This window comes from Puma concolor, chromosome E2 (genome assembly GCF_028749965.1).
Source record: "Puma concolor isolate L17-30 chromosome E2, mPumCon1.1.hap2, whole genome shotgun sequence".
NCBI classification, from domain to species: domain Eukaryota; kingdom Metazoa; phylum Chordata; class Mammalia; order Carnivora; family Felidae; genus Puma; species Puma concolor.
The window spans coordinates 48,268,859-48,285,939 of record NC_141681.1 but is presented as its reverse complement, the minus strand read 5'-3'; the positions used below and the strand labels follow the sequence as shown (position 1 = coordinate 48,285,939).

The window sequence follows — 17,081 nt, the reverse complement described above, 5'->3', positions numbered from 1 at the left end:
TTACCCTCTCTTACTTCCTTCAACATACTTCTCGATATCTGAAGTTATCCATTATTTGTGTTTATTGCCTTTCTCCATCACTAGAATATAATCCACAGGTGGACAATGGTCCCATCTGTCTTGATCACCACTTTGTCCCCAGCAGATGATTCCCAGGAAAAATTTGGTTTTGTGAATACATTCAGCCCTGTTCCCTCTACAACAGGCTAGGTGCCAAGTGACACAGATGTTCTTTCCTATCTTCTAGCCATCCATCCATGCATCCATCCACACATCCATCCATCCATCCATCCACCCACCCATCCATCCATCCATCCACACATCCATCCATCCATCCATCCATCCATCCATCCATCCACACATCCATCCATCCATCCATCCATCCATCCATCCATCCATCCACACATCCATCCATCCATCCATCCATCCATCCATCCATCCATCCACACATCCATCCATCCATCCATCCATCCATCCATTCACACACACATCCATCCATCCATCCACACATCCATCCATCCATCCATCCATCCATCCATCCATCCATCCACACATCCATCCATCCACCCACCCATCCATCCATCCATCCACACATCCATCCATCCACACATCCACACATCCATCCATCCATCCACACATCCATCCATCCATCCACCCACACATCCATCCATCCATTCATCCACACATCCATCCATCCACACATCCATCCATCCATCCATCCATCTACGCATCCATCCATCCACACATCCATCCATCCACACATCCATCCATCCATCCATCCATCTACGCATCCATCCATCCACACATCCATCCATCCATCCACACATCCATCCATCCACCCACACATCCATCCATCCATCCATCCATCCATCCACACATCCATCCATCCACACATCCATCCATCCACACATCCATCCATCCATCCATCCATCCATCCATCCATCCATCCAGGTATATCTACCTATCTTTCCAATCATCTGCCAGAGGAAGACCCAGACCCAAAACATTTTGAAAAAAAGAACTTTTCTTTCAAAGAAGGTTTTCCAGAGAGTCTCACTTTATAAGGATTAACTCATCGGTGAAAAGAGACAACAGTTATTTAAAGGAAAAACCCAGATAGGGTTACCAAGGTTACTGAGTCCACAGCTTATGATAGAGAAACAGGACTTTTCTCACATAACTGTGATACTTTCCAGGTCGTTACTTATCTTTAGACATCAGCATTGAAAAATTAAGTCATGCAATTGCTTCTGTTAGAGAACCAATAACTTACAGGACATGCTTAAAGCTTCTTTTATTTTGAAAAGTAGAACAGGATGATGCTGGGGTTTGATCATGTATTTATCTGTCTGGTATAAAGTGCTCCCCGCCATCCTGGCTGCCCTTAGAATGCTTTGTGCATGACCATTTATCCACTGATGCGTCTCTTTGTCCATCTGTCCTCTGTCCTTTGAACCTCTGCCCAAATCCCCAGCTAGCTGTGTATACATCTCTCCATTCAGTGCATCCATCCACATCTTCATCGCTTTCAGCACCTGTGTCTCTTTTTTTGCTCCTTGAACTTCTTGTCTTGCTTGGAGTCTCCATCCTGGTAACACTCTGTGTTTTCCTCAACCACCACCAGGTCAACGGTCTCCAAGTGGCTCTCCCAGCTGAGGTATTAACATCTGTGTCCGTGCGTCAGAACCCCGATGGCTCTGTGCTAGTCCAGCAGAAGGCAGGGGTCCAGGTGTGGCTTGGCACCAACGGGCAGCTGGCCGTGATGGTCAGCAGTGACCATGCTGGGAAGCTGTGTGGGGCCTGCGGAAACTTTGACGGGGACCAGACCAATGATGGGCATGACTCCCAGAAGACGACATTGGAGAGCTGGAGAGCGCAGGACTTCTCCGCATGGTGAGGGATGTAGCATGGAAGCCAGGCCGCTTGGGGCAGGGGCGCTGGGGCCCTCATGGGAAGCAGAAGGTCGGGGTAGGTGCTCAGTCTGCAAGAGGAAATGCTAAGAGTCTGTCTTTTACAGTCATAGCTGATCAGCCATCCACCAGGAATGAGGACTTCAGGACCTGACCCTCCTGGAGACTGAAATAATTGGAGAGTGCACAGTGTCCCTGTGTGCCCCTACCCTGTTCTACCCCTTTGATGAGCCACTGAGGCCAACTGTGAAAGCACTGAATAAATATCTTGGGCTAAACTGCATGCTGATGTGTGTGTCTTATGCCTTCTCCTCCATGACTCTCCTTCTTGCACAGCAGCTGTCAGATGCCTGGGGCATCTGGCATACAATGAATATTTATTGGGGGGTGAAAGGATGGGTGGATGGATGGATGGGTGGATGGGTGAAAAGGAGGGGGAAGGGAGGGAGGGAGGAAGGGGACATGAATGGGTGAATGAGGGGTGGAGAAATGGGAAGAGGAGGAAATGGATGATTAAAAGAGTGGATGAAGAGAAGATGAACAATTGGATGGAGGGAAGGGTCAAAAAGGGAAAGAGGGGGCTCCTGGGAGGCTCAATCAGTTAAGTGTCCGACTTCAGCTCAGGTCATGATCTCGTAGTCTGTGAGTTCGAGCCCCGCATCGGGCTCTGTGCTGACAGCTTGGAGCCTGGAGCCTGCTTTGGATTTTGTGTTTCCCTCTCTTTCTGCGCCTCCCCTGTTTGCTCTCTATCTCTCTCTGTCTCTCAAAAAAATAAAACATTAAAAAAAATTTTTAATAAAATAGGTCCACCTTGGAAAAGTGTGTCTGTTTCTTTCAAAGGTAAGCATACTCTTACAATAGGACTCAGTCACTTGACTCCTAGAACTCTTTACCAAAAAAAAAAAAAAAAAAGCATATTTCCACACAAATATCTGTACATGAATGTACCTAGCAGCATTATTCATAATAACCAAAAACTGGAAATAACTCAAATGCCCATCATTGTGTGATTCCATCTGTAGGAAATGGGAAGACGGAAGTATTCTGAAATTAGGTCAGGTGATGGTTGTACAATTACATAAATTTCCTAAAATTCACTGAACCATACATATACTTATGGATTTTATGATATATAAATTATGCTTTGACATATCATTTAAAAATTAACATGTTGCCGATACTACTAATAGGGAAAATAAGAAAATGGGAGGGGCGTCTGGGTGGCTCAGTTAGTGAAGCATCGGTCTCCATGATCTCGGCTCAGGTCGTGATCTCACGATTTGTGGGTTCCAGACCCACGTCAGGCTGTGCCCTTACAGTGCGGAGCCTGCTTGGGATTCTCTCTGTCTTCCTCTCTCTCTGCCTTCCCCCAGTCATGCTCGCACGCTCTCTCTCTCTCCCTCAAAAACAAATAAATATTTAAAAAAAGAAAAAGAAAGAAAGAAAGAAAGAAGGAAGGAAGGAAGGAAGGAAGGAAGGAAGGAAGAAAAAATGGGAGAATGAATGGATTCAGGGCACGCGGTAGGATTGGCTGGGCAGTATTAGGGCCCACTTGGGTTTGTCATCATGAATCCAAAGTGAGACCAGCCAGAGTGAGCGCGGGTTTTTCTCTATCCACATTCAGCTGCCAGGATGCAAGTGCAGAGGAGAAAGAGGGTAGACTCAGTTGGGTAAAAAAAAAAAAAAAAAAAAAAAGAAAAGAAACAAGTACAAAGCGTGAGGGATGAGCCACGGAGCAGTAGTAAGGATGGACGAGGAATCATCCTGGGCGGTGGGAATGGTGTGATCATGAAGGGGGTGAGGGACAGGGAAGAGGTTAGTTTAACGGATTGATGGCTGAAGGGTCATTGGCACAGTAGTTTTAGAGGGCGTGAGTTGGAGAGACCTGACGCGATGGGCAGACACTGAGACGCACGGAACTAGATTTTGAAGGGGCTGCGGTTTGGGCGGGGCATCGCTCTCTGGGGAGGGGTCTTTCTCCCCAACCAGGCTAGGACCTCTGGGCTGCCACAGTCACCACTGTGTCCCCACCCCACCTGGGGTGTGAGCATGGGAAGGAAGGGTTGGGTGGAGGACAAGATCACTAGAGGAGAGAAGGTCAAGGCACTGAGGGGCCAGAACAGTTGAAATCACCAAGAATCACGGTAAGAGGAGCCTGATTGACAGCAGGCCCGGAGCGAAAATTACGAGGTGAGCCGCGGTGACTTTGGAGAACAGGCAACAGGAATGGGAGCCGGGGCTACAGTGTGAGTGCACAGACTTCAGAGTCAGAGGCTTAGGGAGGAGGCAGAGAGGACACAGTAGGAAGATGCAGAGGAGAGTTTATTCTGGAGTTCTGGGAGCTAGGCAATGAGGAGCTAGGAGGGTCTCACCCCATCTGCAGGCCTGGTGGCTTGAGGGCTGAGTTGAAGAAAACAGCCCCTTCCTGGAAGGGCTGGACGGAAGGCATGCCTTCCGGGCAGAACTGTGTTGCGGTCAGAGCAGGAAGCTAAAAGGTAGGTTCAGAGGGAGTTGGGCATAGAAGAAAACTGGGGAAAGCCCTCTGTGCTCCCGCTTCTCAGCCCCGGGTGTTCTGTACTGTCCCCATCCTGGCCCCGACCACTCTGGGCTGACACTGTCAGGGCACCTGCCTGCTCCAAGAGGGCGGGGCCTAGGACTCTTTCAGCCACCATTGTGTCCCCGGCACCAGACCAGAAGGCGCCCACTGACTACTCACCGGTATTGCCAATTTCAGGTCTGCAGAGCAAGCTGGCAGGTGAAATGCCTCAGAGCCAGGAGATGGTGCCAGGATTCCAGAAAATAGGGCTGGCAACTCTAAATCTGCCCTGTCCTCTCAGTATTTTCGTCCTTTAAAAAAAGATCCTGTTAATTGGAAGGGAAATAGTAAAAATCCATAAGAAGTAGGTGACATGATCCCCAACTGGAGCCATCTGATTATTACACAGCCTCCAGAAATCCCGAATGAACTCAGCAGATTCTCCATCTTAATATTTAAACAGACTTTCGGAAATGCTTCTGTGTGGCTGGAACACCCCGCACATAGAACGCAAAACAGCATGGGTTTTTTCATTCACTTGATAACATTTACTGAGGACCTTCTCTGTGCCAGGCCCAGTTGTAGGCACAGAGCGATACAGCAATGAATGGAACAGACCGGTGCATTCTCCTGCAGGTTTTTAGTAATTTCTCATAGTAGCACTTGTTTGGCTTTGCAGGATGAATATTAACATCATTAAATTACAAAGCACAAAATTCCCCCACGCTTAAGTAGACTCTGCTCACTCCTCACTCCTTCCTCTGCCTGCACCCTGACCTTGTCTATCCTCATCTGCTGCCTGATCCACTGCCTTAGGCCCCTCCTTGGTCTTCCTGCTCTCATGGCTACTTCCACACTGTTTCCCACATGCACGGTGATCCCCTGTCAGATCACATCCCTTCTCCGTTCAGGAAACTTCCATAGCTCCATCTCACTCCGAGTAAAGGGCAAAGTCCTCCTCATGGCACAGAAGGCCCAGCGCAATTTCCCATGTTACCTCCCTGCTCTCCTCCTCTTCCACTTTCCCTGCTAACTCTGCCCCAATCACACCCCTCTCTGCATCTCCAACCCTCCATGCCCTTCCTGCCTCAGGGCCTTTGCACCTATTAATCCTCTCTACCTAGAATTCTTTTCCCCCACGTAGGTGCATGCCTCACTCCTCACCTTTAAGCTCTTTGCTCAAATCACCTGATGCATTCCTTGACCACTGATTAAGAAATGTCACCGCCCCCCCCCCCCAGTTCTATTTTCCTTCCCTTCTGTTATTTTCTCCAAAGCACTTACTGCCTTCTAATAACTCCCACTAGAAGATGAACTCCAGGAGGGTGGGGATTTGTATGTCTTGTTCATTGCTGTATTCAGTGCCTATAACAGTGCCTAAATGCTTTTACCAGTGCATGAACGGGAGCCCGGTATGGTCCCTGTTCTTAGGGGTGGATATAGGTCAGGTAAGGCTTTTGGGTGTAGAAGGATCCTTAGGGAGTTAATTGGAAATAGAGAAGAGGGACAGAGGGCAAAGCCTGGGGTGAGCCCTGATTACGGGATTGGAGGTGGGGTGAGTTAAGAAGAAGCAAGAAGCGCATTCAAAGAAGGGATCTCTCAACAAGCAGCGCGTTAAGCCACCGACAAGGCGGGGCCCTGAGAGGCTGGCGAAGCCCCGCCCACAGCGCGCGCGCCGGCCCCGGCCCCGGCTGGGGCTCCGAGGGGCGGGGCTGCGAGGCTGCGTCACACGCCGTACGTCGCCGCGCGTGCGTTCCTTTCCACGTGCGAAAGCAGACTCGTGTAGTCTGGGACGCTGCAGAGTCCTGACCCGCCGAGCTGAGTTCTCTCCATGAAGCCAGGTGCAGGCCGGGTGTGGGGTCCGGGGTCTGGGACTGGAGCCGGCACGAATCGAGGGGCCAGACCGGAATCGGAGGGGCGGGGCCTAGGGGCAGGGGATCCGGTCTCTTGTGGGGAGGGGGATCCTAGTTCCGGTCTTCTGTGGCGAGGGGTCTTGGTTCAGCCTTGTGACCGACGCTGAGCCGGGGAGGTCGGGTTCCTGGTCTGGAGATGTGTGACTGGCTTCGGAGGTCACGGTCGTGAGTCGAGGGTCCTGGGCCTGAAATGGGAGTTCCTGAACTAAGATTCATCTTACTGAGGCCATTATTAGGGGTCTTGGGAATTGGACAGGGGGTGGCAGTCGGGGGTGCTGATCCAGAGTCTGGATCCAGGCATCTGGTGCCTTGGATCTCTGGCCTTGAGATTTGGGGATAATGTCTTGGTTCAGAAGTGGAGAGTCCCGATTTGGGCCCGGGGAGAACCCCCTTAGCCTTCCGTATCACCGCCGCAACGATCTTCCCCTTAGCCCCCAGCCTGGCTTCTCCGAGAGGGCCGTGGTGAATGAGGACTCCCGGCTTGATAGTTTGTGGCCTTCTCTGTCCCACTTTCCCGCTCTCTACTCTCCCGAGGGGGCGGATCCCTGAGGTTTGAGTGATCAGAATAATTCGCGGTGAGAACTTTCACAAGCCCAAGATACGATTCGTGTGGGGTGGCGGGGGAGAGATAGTCACAGGAGAGGAGTGATTTTATTCATTTGATTTTCCCCGAGACTCTGATGAACCCACCCCTCCTTCCCTCGTGGCAGATTGAGGAGTCCTGGCTTTGACAGCAGAAAGGTGTCAATTGAATTCGGTTCTTTGCTTCTGAAGCTACTGTGTGGCCTTGGGCAGGTGGCTTTACCTCTCTGAGTCGGTTATCTCATCAGTAAAATGGCGCCCAGTTATAATTTAGCAAGATCGTGTTAAGAGAAAACTGGCATACTGCAGTAATCATTTGCAGTGTCTAAGTGTACAGATCAACAGGTTGTACATGGTAACCTCACACGATGTTGCGTGTCAATTACATCCCGGCAAAGCTGAGGAAAAATAGCACAGCGCTTGACATAATAGTATTGCCACTCATTGTTATCTTTACGTTTCTTCTCAAGAGGAACAAAGGTTCCTCTCCCTGGTGTCTCAGATCTTCTTAAATCAGGCTGTGCCCCTCCCCCAATTTGCTCCACTAGAGTTTAGGGAAATCTTCCACCGTGACCCAGAAGGTATTTCCTAGTGCAGGTTTTCCTCGTTTTTTTGTTTTTTTTGTTTTTTTTTCTTTTTTTTCTTTACTCCACGTGTGGAGAGATGGGGTCATCTGGTGGGAGGGGGGAGGGTTTGTGGATCCATGCCCCCTCCCAAGCTCCCCTTCTCTTCAGCATTTGGGGATCTCCTGATGAAATGGTGTGGAAGCTGCTGGGCTGTGTACCTCTGACCCTGTGATCCGATACACCTTCCTCCCAACCCTTCCCTCATTGTGTTAGGATTTGAAGTTGCCGAAGTTGTCTAGAGTCGGCCCTTCACTAAGGATTTGAGTCTGATTGAGAGAAGAATCCTTTGGGGGATTTTGAGCAGGGACGGGATGCAGTCTGATAGACAGCTTTAAAAGGATCAGCTTCTGGCTTCTGTGTGTGCAGGACGTCAGGATAGCAGAAGTGGAAGCGGGCACATCAGTGAGAAGTCTGTTGCCGTGATCTAGTAGGAGATGATGGGGTGTGGCCCAGGGTGGTAGCCTGACAAATTGTCACAGTTTGGAAATCTGTTTTGAAGATGGAGCCAGCAGCTTGTATGTGGGTCTAAGAGAGGGGTCAAGGATAACTAAGGGTTTGGGCATGTGTAACTGGAAGGATGGAGTGTCCGGTTTTGAGATGGGGGAAGGTTGTGGGAGGAGAGGAGAGCAGGTTTTAAATTGAGGGTCCGTTGGATCCTCCCCCCCACCCCCCCAAACTTCTGGGAAAGTGTGTGTGAACGTGTGTTTTCCCGAGGAACCGGTACTCCTAGTACATTTCTCTAGGCTCCTGGAGCTGAAATGGATTAGGCTAGGTTTTGAGACTCCTGCCCACTGCACCCCATGCCATGCCCACACTTCTCAGGACTCAGTTCCATCAGGCCTGGGTTGAGTCTCTTAGGCCTGGTCGTTTCTCCCCTAAGTAGGAGGAAGGGGGACTCACTGTCCCCTCACTGAATACTCAACCTGTGTGCCAGGCTGTGTATTGAGAGAAGCGATTTGTGTATATTAAGCCATTTGCTTATTCTTTACAATTCTGCGAGGCGGGCACTGTGTTACTGCTGTATCTCTGTCTTAAAGATGAGGTTTTCAAGATCCCCATGAACCTTCCCTACTCTCTAGGGCCGTGAATGGCATGGCCATCGCCCTGTAGGGGATACACGAACTGCTTGAGGGGAGGGGACCAGGGCACTCTGGTCACCATGTCATCACCCGTTTCCTGAATGAACAGAGAGGGTGCTTTTTCCTGGGGGTTTAGGAGTCTTCAGCAGACCAGACAGTTGATTAAATGCTTACCAAGCCCACCACACTTTGTGCCAAGTGTGTGCACAGTGCTGGGGGGTGCAGTGTGACCGAAACAGTTAAAACATCCCCGTTCCTTTTGGCCTTGATTCTGGTGCAGGAGTCAGGCAGTAATAACGTAAAAACTGCCACGTATGATAATTGCCAGGAAGAACAAGAAAGCCAGGTCAAGGTAGGGAGCCCAAAGACCCTTCTGAGGAAGGAATGTTTCACCAGAGACCTGAGTGCAGTGAAGAAGTGGGTGAGCCCAGCAAATGTCTGCAGGAGCCAGGAAGTGGGAACAGCAAATGTTAAAGGTTTAGAAGCTGGAGGACAAGCATGAGGCCCAGCATAGAAAGAGTGAGGTCAGAAAAGTCAGCAGAGGCCAGAGCCTTGTGACGGCCGTTCTTAGTTTGGGCTGCACGTTTAGAATCTCCTGAGGAACTTTAAAAAGCCCTATGGTCAGGCCCCTACACTGGACAACTAATCAGAATCACTCTAAGTCCCAGGGATTAGCCAAAGGTGAGGCCCACTGATCTGGGGCTTTGGAAGCCAGAGAAAGGAATTTGGGTTTCATTTTCCTTTTTTTCTTTTTCTTTTCTTTTTCTCAATGTTTATTTTTGCTTTTGAGAGAAAAAGCACAAGCAGGGGAGGGGCAGAGAGAGACAGACACGGAATCCGAAGCAGGCTCAAGGCTCTGAGCTGTCAGCACAGCCTGACATGGGGTTGATGTAGGTTACTGTTAACATCCTGCTTTTCTCGGTTGGGTAGCAGATTGGCAGGATCCATTGTATTTTTTTCCCTTCCTTCCTTCCTTCCTTCCTTCCTTCCTTCCTTCCTTCCTTCCTTCCATGTTTATTTATTTTTGAGAGAGTGGGGGAGGGGTAGAGAGAGGGAGACGGGGTCCAAAGTGGGCTCTGCGCTGCCAGCAGTGAGCCCGATGCTGGGCTCAAACTCGCAAACTGCAAGATCATGACCTGAACCGAAGTCGGACACTTAACTGACTGAGCCACCCAGGTGCCCCTGGGTTTCATTTTCAATGGGATGGAAAACCGTTGAAGGGATTTGGGCAGGGGCATGAAGAGACCCAATTTGCAGTTTGAAAAAGGTCAGTCGCTAGCTGCCATGTGGACAGGAGACTGCAGGAGTAGAGGGAGGAAAGGTAGGCACCTCTGAGTCATGTCTGGGGAGTTCTGAAACTGTCCATTTTTTTTTTTTTAATTTTTTTTTTTAACATTTATTTATTTTTGAGACAGAGAGAGAGCATGAACAGGGGAGGGTCAGAGAGAGAGGGAGACACAGAATCCGAAACAGGCTCCAGGCTCTGAGCTGTCAGCACAGAGCCCGACACGGGGCTCGAACTCACGGACCGCGAGATCATGACCTGAGCTGAAGTCGGACGCTTAATCGACTGAGCCACCCAGGCGCCCCTGAAACTGTCCATTTTTAACACTTCAATCAGGAAAGGCGCTGAAAAGTTCTGCGTTTTCATCTTTAACGCCATTACGAGGCATGAAGCTTTCATAGAGGTGAATATGGTGTGCCTTTCCCAAAACCCTAGCAAGCTTAGTACTGAACAGTTTTACATCAAGTGAGATTATTTTTTAAAGCATCACTAATTTTCGCACTATTATTTTATAACTTGTGTGATTGGCTGAAAGTACGGCAGAGCTTAGGGAACCGCACAGGAAAATACTGAATCTGTTAGTACCCGAATTCCGTCCGCCTCTGCCGTTGTTTTGTGCTCAGTGAAAGGAACGAGTTTGCCCTGACCTGAGCTCGTGAAAATAAAGCCTCTCTGAATCTCTTTTTTTTTCCTCCCGACTTCGCATGACGTCCACAAGCCCTACACTGCTTAGGCACTGTCGCCCATCCATAAAGGACAATTAAAGAGTTTTTCTCTTTGTTTTTTTTCCCCCTGAGCTGGGAGGGACTTCTGCAAGTTTGCAAGCAGGGGGGTCAGATAGCAGAAAGGATACATCATGCCGACCTCCCCTCTGTTTGGGGGTTGGCACTTTTCTTCCAAACGAGGGAGGGCATGGAAATGTTTCCAAGGTCTGAGGGACCTTGCTGCCACGGTGCATGCGCACAGGCGGGTATTTGCGCTTCTCCAGACTAATACTGAAAATAGAATGGAGGAGCACCTGGTGACTTAGTCGGTTAAGTGTCTGACTTCGGCTCAGGTCGTGATCCCATGGTTCGTGAGTTCGAGCCCTGCATCGGGCTCACTGCTGGCAGCGCAGAGCCCGCTTTAAGGAAGGAAGGGAGGGAGCAAGGAAGGAAGGACGGGAAAATACAATGGATCCTGCCAATCTGCTATCCAACGGAGAAAAGCAGGATGTTAACAGTAACCTACATCTCCCCTACCTGCACTCTGTAATTTTTCTCCCTTTCGATACTCAGTATCGTATGAGTTTTGCATTTATCCCCTTGGCCTCTATTTTGGTGGGGGGAGGGGGCATGGGGCGTGCATTACCACATATATCAACACGGCATGGCATTGTTTAATTTTAATTGTTGCTGAACTTTATAAAAGATACTATGTTGGGTGTGGTTTTCTTCAACTTGCTTTTTCACTTTTAACATTATGACCCTAAGATTTTCATAATCTATCTGTTGTGTGTAACTGTAGATCCCGTCATTGTTGATTATGAATGTGCCCCTGTTTTATTTGCCCATTCTGCCGATGGACATCTGGGTTGGGCCCGATTTTTTGGCTACCGTGGATATTTGTGGACACCCTCCAGTGGAATTACCAGATATAGGAATAATAACATCTCAAACTTCGTTGCCCTGATTCCTGTTTCTGTTGCCCCTACAGGTTTCAGCCCCCGTGGGGGCGGCTTCGGTGGCCGAGGAGGCTTTGGTGACCGTGGTGGACGTGGTGGAGGTCGAGGAGGCTTTGGTGGGGGCAGAGGTCGTGGTGGAGGCTTCAGGGGCCGTGGCCGAGGAGGAGGAGGAGGAGGACGAGGTGGTGAGTGACCTTGTAGGGGGGATGCAGTCTGGAGGCAGTGCCTGGGCTTGGGGCTCAGGAAGGAAGAGATGGGATGTCCCTGTGTCACTGCATCTCTGCCTTGTAGGTGGAGGGTTCCAGTCTGGTGGCAACCGGGGTCGTGGCCGGGGAGGAAAAAGAGGAAACCAGTCGGGGAAGAATGTGATGGTAGAACCCCATCGGCATGAAGGTGAGTGAGGAAGGCGGGGAGCTGCTGAGGGTGGGGTGCGGTGGGGTGCAGCCCAGAGTCTTCACCCTGCGCTGGTCCCCTCACTTAGGTGTCTTCATTTGTCGAGGAAAGGAAGATGCGCTTGTCACCAAGAATCTGGTCCCTGGAGAGTCAGTTTATGGAGAGAAGAGAGTCTCCATTTCGGTGAGACCAGGGCCCTAGCTGATGGGGTAGCCAGCCGTCTGGTCTCCCTCCCGCCCCACTGTGCGCCCTGTGCAGGCCAGCCAGAGGGTCATCTTAATACCCGAGTCCGATCCCTGTGGCCTTCAGGTCAAAGTCCCAGGTCCTCAGTGTGGCCCAGAGGACTGTGTGCATTCCAGCTCCCCCTCCCTACTCCCTCACCTCGCATCTTCCAGCCACACGGACCTCCTTGCTCATCCCCCAGTTGTGTGTGTGGCTGGTTCCTTTCACCCCTAGTGTCTCTGGTCGGATGTCACCTTGTCTTTCTCACAATGCCACCTTGCACCACCCAGTCTGTCAGAAGCAGTCCTCACTGCCCACCCTCTGCCCTGTTATCCCATTTTCTTAATGGCCAGGCCCACTCCTGCTCAGGGCCTTTCTGTGTCCTCTCCTACTGCCTAGAATGCACTTCTTCAGATGAGTTGCACGGTCCCTGCCTCCCTCAGGGTCTACTGCAGATGTCTCCTGGGCTCTTCCCTGGCCACCCTTTCTCGTTTTCACCTGCTCCTTAGCCCACACCCCATACTTCATGTCCTCTTTCCTGGCTTGATCTTTTCACCTTAGCACCTGTCACTGGTTCCTGTACCATATGTGTTAGTTCTGTGCATACTTAGTCCTTGAGGACAAGGGTCTTTGTCTCATTCTCTGTGCATCCCCGTTGCCTGGCGTAGAGTCTGGCACACTGGGCGTGCTGGCACAGTGAATGGTTGTTGATTGATCACACAGGTCCTGCTGTTGTCTCGTATGGTCTTATCTCTGTGTTGATCGTCTATCCCTGCCCCTTCTACCTGAATCAGTAATCTCCATGAGTGGGCAGGTCCTGCATGTGTTGTGGTCATTGATGTGTACCTGTGTTCATTTCTCTCTCTCTTCTCTCTTGAGAGAGAGAGAGAAGCAGGGCTTGTGCTTGCCCGATGTGGAACTTGACTCAGGAACCGTAAGCCCAGGAACCTGAGCCCAAGTCAGATGTTTAAGCGACTGAGCCACCCAGGTTTCCATCTGTGTTCATTTCTTAAACAATGAATGAGCGCCTGGGGCTGAGGGCAGTGGGGTCTAGCACAAGAGCCCAGCACTGACTTCCATCCCCATCTCTCCCGGCCCAGGAGGGAGATGACAAAATCGAGTACCGTGCCTGGAACCCCTTCCGCTCCAAGCTGGCAGCAGCAATCCTGGGCGGCGTGGACCAGATCCACATCAAGCCAGGGGCCAAGGTGCTCTACCTCGGGGCTGCGTCCGGCACCACTGTCTCCCACGTGTCTGACATCGTAGGCCCGGTGAGTGGATGGAGGGGTGAGTAAAGGCTGGTGGTGAGGTGGAAAGAAGGGAGAGGCTGCCCCTGCCAGCCTGGAGGCAGTGGCCTTGGCTGCCTCCCTGTACCGTGTAGCTTGGGGCTAGCCCCTCCGACTTCAAAGTGCCTGTGGGTGGAAGGAGCAGCTTGAACGCCTGGTCTTCAAAGCCTCGTTCAGCCTCACTCCTGAGTTCTTAGCCTGGAGGGAAAGGAGCTGTGTAATTTAGTGGTTAAAAACCCCGGGCTCTGGTGTGACATTTAGCAGTGAGGTGGCTTTCAGCAGTTAGTAACTTAACCTGTCTGAGCCTCCGTTTATCCCTCTGGAAAATAGGGTTACTGTGAAGATAAGCGAGTGAATTCCTGTAAAATAACAGAGTGGTGCCTGGCCCATTGTAAGTGTTCTTAGCTGTTAAGACTTCATCTCAGTGCCCTAGCTTCCTCGTTTTAAGACCGTATTGAGGGACTCGGCTCTCAGATGAGCACAGCGGGATTGAATCGAGCAAAGCAGGATTGAATCACTGTTGGCCGGTGACTTCATGTCTCTGGCTCTCACTTTATTCATCTGTAAGATGGACATAACAATAGTTGTTAAATGGTAGGGTTTTGATATGGGCATTTGCATGGCCACATGCAGTGTTTGGGCCCATAGTGGGTGTTCCATCTAAGAACCAGTATCAGTGTTTCTATTTTTTTGTTTATTGTAGGACGGTCTAGTCTATGCAGTTGAGTTCTCCCACCGCTCTGGCCGTGACCTCATTAACTTGGCCAAGAAGAGGACCAACATCATTCCTGTTATTGAAGATGCTCGGCACCCACACAAATACCGCATGCTCATAGGTAGGGGTCCAGGATTGTGTAGTCCAGGCCACTCCAGGTTTCCTGGGAAAGGTGGCCAGAATCCCAATCTGAGTGGAAGCAGAGTGAATGAGCAGGCCTCCTGAGTCTGCAGGAATGAAGGGGGGGAAGGGGAGGGGGAGGCAGCTGAAGTTGTGGAATTTGGGTGTTTGGCAGGCCTGAAGGGCCAACCTCCTTCAATCTCCCGCGCCTCTCCCTAGGCACCCCCATACTTCCTGCCTCCCTCCAGAACATGGTACTTTTCATGCTGCCCCTGGCTTATGTATAAAAGCCCCCATCCTCCTCGTTGTCTGGTGAGATCATAACCCATAAAGCACAACCTGAGTGTGGCCTTGGCTGAGAGGGGCCCGTTGTGAATATTACTTTGTTTTAAAAAAAAAATTGGGAAGCATGATGTAAAACTGGAACTCCTTATAAACAACCCTCAGAGGTAACTGATAGGAGCAATTTAAAAAGCTGCTTTTCTCAATTTCAAAAAGTCAGTTTTCATTATACCCTCTTTTTTTTTTTTTCTAATCATACCAGCTTAAAAATAATACTTTGCCAAAAAAAAAAAAAAAAAAACCACACACACACACAAAACTGTGCATTTCGCTGGTTTTCTCTGGAGTTTTTTTTTCCCCCATGCATTCATACAATACCCTTTGTCCTACAACTTATTTATTTATTTATTTATTTATTTATTTATTTATTTATTTAGACAATCCTGCAGGGACTCTGGCCTGTAAGTGCTTTCCTTTACTTGCCTTTTTTTTAAATGAATTTTTTTAGCATTTATTTATTTTCGAAAGACAGAGAGCATGAGCAGGGGAGGGGCAGAGAGAGAGAGGGAGACACAGAATCTGCAGCAGGCTCCAGGCTCCAAGCTGTCAGCACAGAGCCCGACGTGGGGCTCAAACTCAGAATTTGCGAGATCATGACGTAGGCCAAAGTCGGACGCTTAACTGACTGAGCCACCCAGGCGCCCCTTTACTTGCCTTTTTGATGAGTGTCTGTTTACCCTCCATCCCAAGACCTGGGAGCATCTTGAGGACCAGGTCTGGGTCTGACTCATCTCTGTGTCCCCCACACCCGGCCCGGGGCTGGCCACAGAGTAGGTGGCAATCGTGACTTACAAGAGGAATGAATAGATGGTGTGACTGGGTTTCTTGGACCCATCCTGGGGGTACTGCAGAGGGAGGGAGATCAGTGGGGGGGATGTGAGACTGGAAGCAGGGAAGACTGCCAGGAACCTGCTGGTAACAGGGCACAGGCCTCATGGGAGGAGCCGAGAAGATCCAACAGATCCAATTTGTAACTGCCACTTCTTTCTCCCTAGCGATGGTGGATGTGATCTTTGCCGATGTGGCCCAGCCAGACCAGACCCGGATTGTAGCCCTGAATGCCCACACCTTCCTTCGTAACGGAGGACACTTTGTGATTTCCATTAAGGTACGGGGCTTGGTGGAATCTAAGGTGGGGTGGTCGTGTCTTCTCTGTAACTGCCAAGCAGTCAGTCAAAACGAGGAGGCCTCCATTCTGGGATGCCTCATCCAGCCAGCTCTATCCCTGCCCCAGTCGTATAGCACATGATGAAAAAGGTCTGCAAAACGAAAAGGCTTTGGGTTTGGCAATAGAAGGTACTGGTCAAGTGAATAATTGTGGAGTCTGACCATTTGAGTTTGAATTCCAGCTTGCTCTGTGACTTTGAGCAAGTTACCTAACCTGGGTACCTGTTTCTTCATTAGTCATCTCTCTTTCAGTGTTGTCTGTAAGGATTAAATTTATCAATATATATGAAGTGTTTAGTACAGCATGGTAGAAAATAAGTTTTAGGTAAATGTTCGGTGCGTTTTCAAAAACGTTTTATTTTAAAATAAAGATCCTCAGCCAGATTCACCATTTGTTGGCCTTTTGTTACATTTGTTTTTGTTTTCTCAGCATTACTATTGTTAAAGAAAGAGAAAATAAAACAAAAACAACCCTGGGTATAAAATTTAAACACTAGCTTTTAGATAAATAGGTCTCTGTTAAAGTCTTCTGTTGTAAATCCAAACCAACTTGAAGAAAATTTCTGTGATGAAGTCTTTTCCCTCCACTCCCAAAACCTGAGTTTCACTGAGTTTCCAATAAAAAACAAATACCTGTGGTTTAAAGAGCAAAAGAAAAAAAAAAGCCCAAAGCCTTGCTGCAGACTTCCAAGTTCTCTCTTCTGCAGGCCAACTGCATTGACTCCACAGCCTCTGCTGAGGCCGTGTTTGCCTCTGAAGTGAAAAAGATGCAGCAGGAGAACATGAAGCCCCAGGAACAGTTGACCTTAGAGCCTTACGAAAGAGACCACGCTGTGGTGGTGGGCGTGTACAGGTGAGCAGGGGGCCTGGAAGCCACCAAGACAGCCCTGCGCGTTAGCGCTTGGTAGGAGTGCCGGAAAATGGTGACAGGCTCTGAATCCCCTCTCTCCTTCCTCTTACAGGCCACCTCCCAAGGTGAAGAACTGAAGCCCAGCGCCGTCTGGATTGCGAGAGATTGTGTTGCTACTGTTACACGTGTGTTTTTCTATTAAAAGACTCATCCATTGCTCCCGTCTGCTGATTGCTCAGCGACCTCCATTCAACAGAGCGCATGCTCCCTTGGTCAACTGGCGCGGTGGTGGGGGTGGACGAGCTCATCCGGTCACACGTGCGCATGTTCCTTTCTTGGCTGCCTTTTGCGCAGTCGCAACCCGGATTTCGACGTTTGGGCGGGGTTGGTAG

At 49.9% G+C, this 17,081-nt stretch overlaps 2 protein-coding genes and 1 long non-coding RNA gene across 3 annotated transcripts in view; 2 read left to right on the top strand and 1 right to left on the bottom strand.

Annotated features, from left to right (window-relative positions):
• FCGBP (Fc gamma binding protein) overlaps positions 1 to 2,193 on the top strand; it is a 41,391-nt gene extending 39,198 nt beyond the window's left edge. Inside the window, exons 19-20 of the mRNA XM_086689759.1 lie at positions 1,625 to 1,893; positions 2,018 to 2,193. Coding sequence (XP_086545885.1) covers positions 1,625 to 1,893; positions 2,018 to 2,027 — 279 coding nt within the window. The 3' untranslated portion in view covers positions 2,028 to 2,193. The remainder of the gene's footprint in view (positions 1 to 1,624; positions 1,894 to 2,017) is intronic.
• On the bottom strand, positions 1,280 to 6,144 carry LOC147573601 (uncharacterized). The gene is made up of 2 exons (XR_015244868.1): positions 4,627 to 6,144; positions 1,280 to 1,981 (listed from the first exon to the last, which is right to left on the bottom strand). It is a non-coding gene; the product is annotated as an uncharacterized LOC147573601 (long non-coding RNA).
• Positions 6,142 to 16,907, top strand: FBL (fibrillarin rRNA 2'-O-methyltransferase). The gene is made up of 9 exons (XM_025914516.2): positions 6,142 to 6,287; positions 11,627 to 11,779; positions 11,886 to 11,987; positions 12,076 to 12,170; positions 13,310 to 13,480; positions 14,199 to 14,331; positions 15,668 to 15,780; positions 16,547 to 16,692; positions 16,802 to 16,907. Exons 1-9 carry the CDS (start codon positions 6,278 to 6,280, stop codon positions 16,824 to 16,826), a joined length of 948 nt encoding a protein of 315 aa, XP_025770301.1. The 5' UTR covers positions 6,142 to 6,277; the 3' UTR covers positions 16,827 to 16,907.
• The last annotated feature ends 174 nt before the right edge of the window (positions 16,908 to 17,081 follow it).

Coding starts and splice junctions, on each gene's coding strand:
- FBL (XM_025914516.2), top strand. Junction 15,781..16,546: donor ACTTTGTGATTTCCATTAAG/GTACGGGGCTTG, acceptor TCTCTTCTGCAG/GCCAACTGCATTGACTCCAC. Junction 16,693..16,801: donor GTGGTGGTGGGCGTGTACAG/GTGAGCAGGGGG, acceptor TTCCTCTTACAG/GCCACCTCCCAAGGTGAAGA.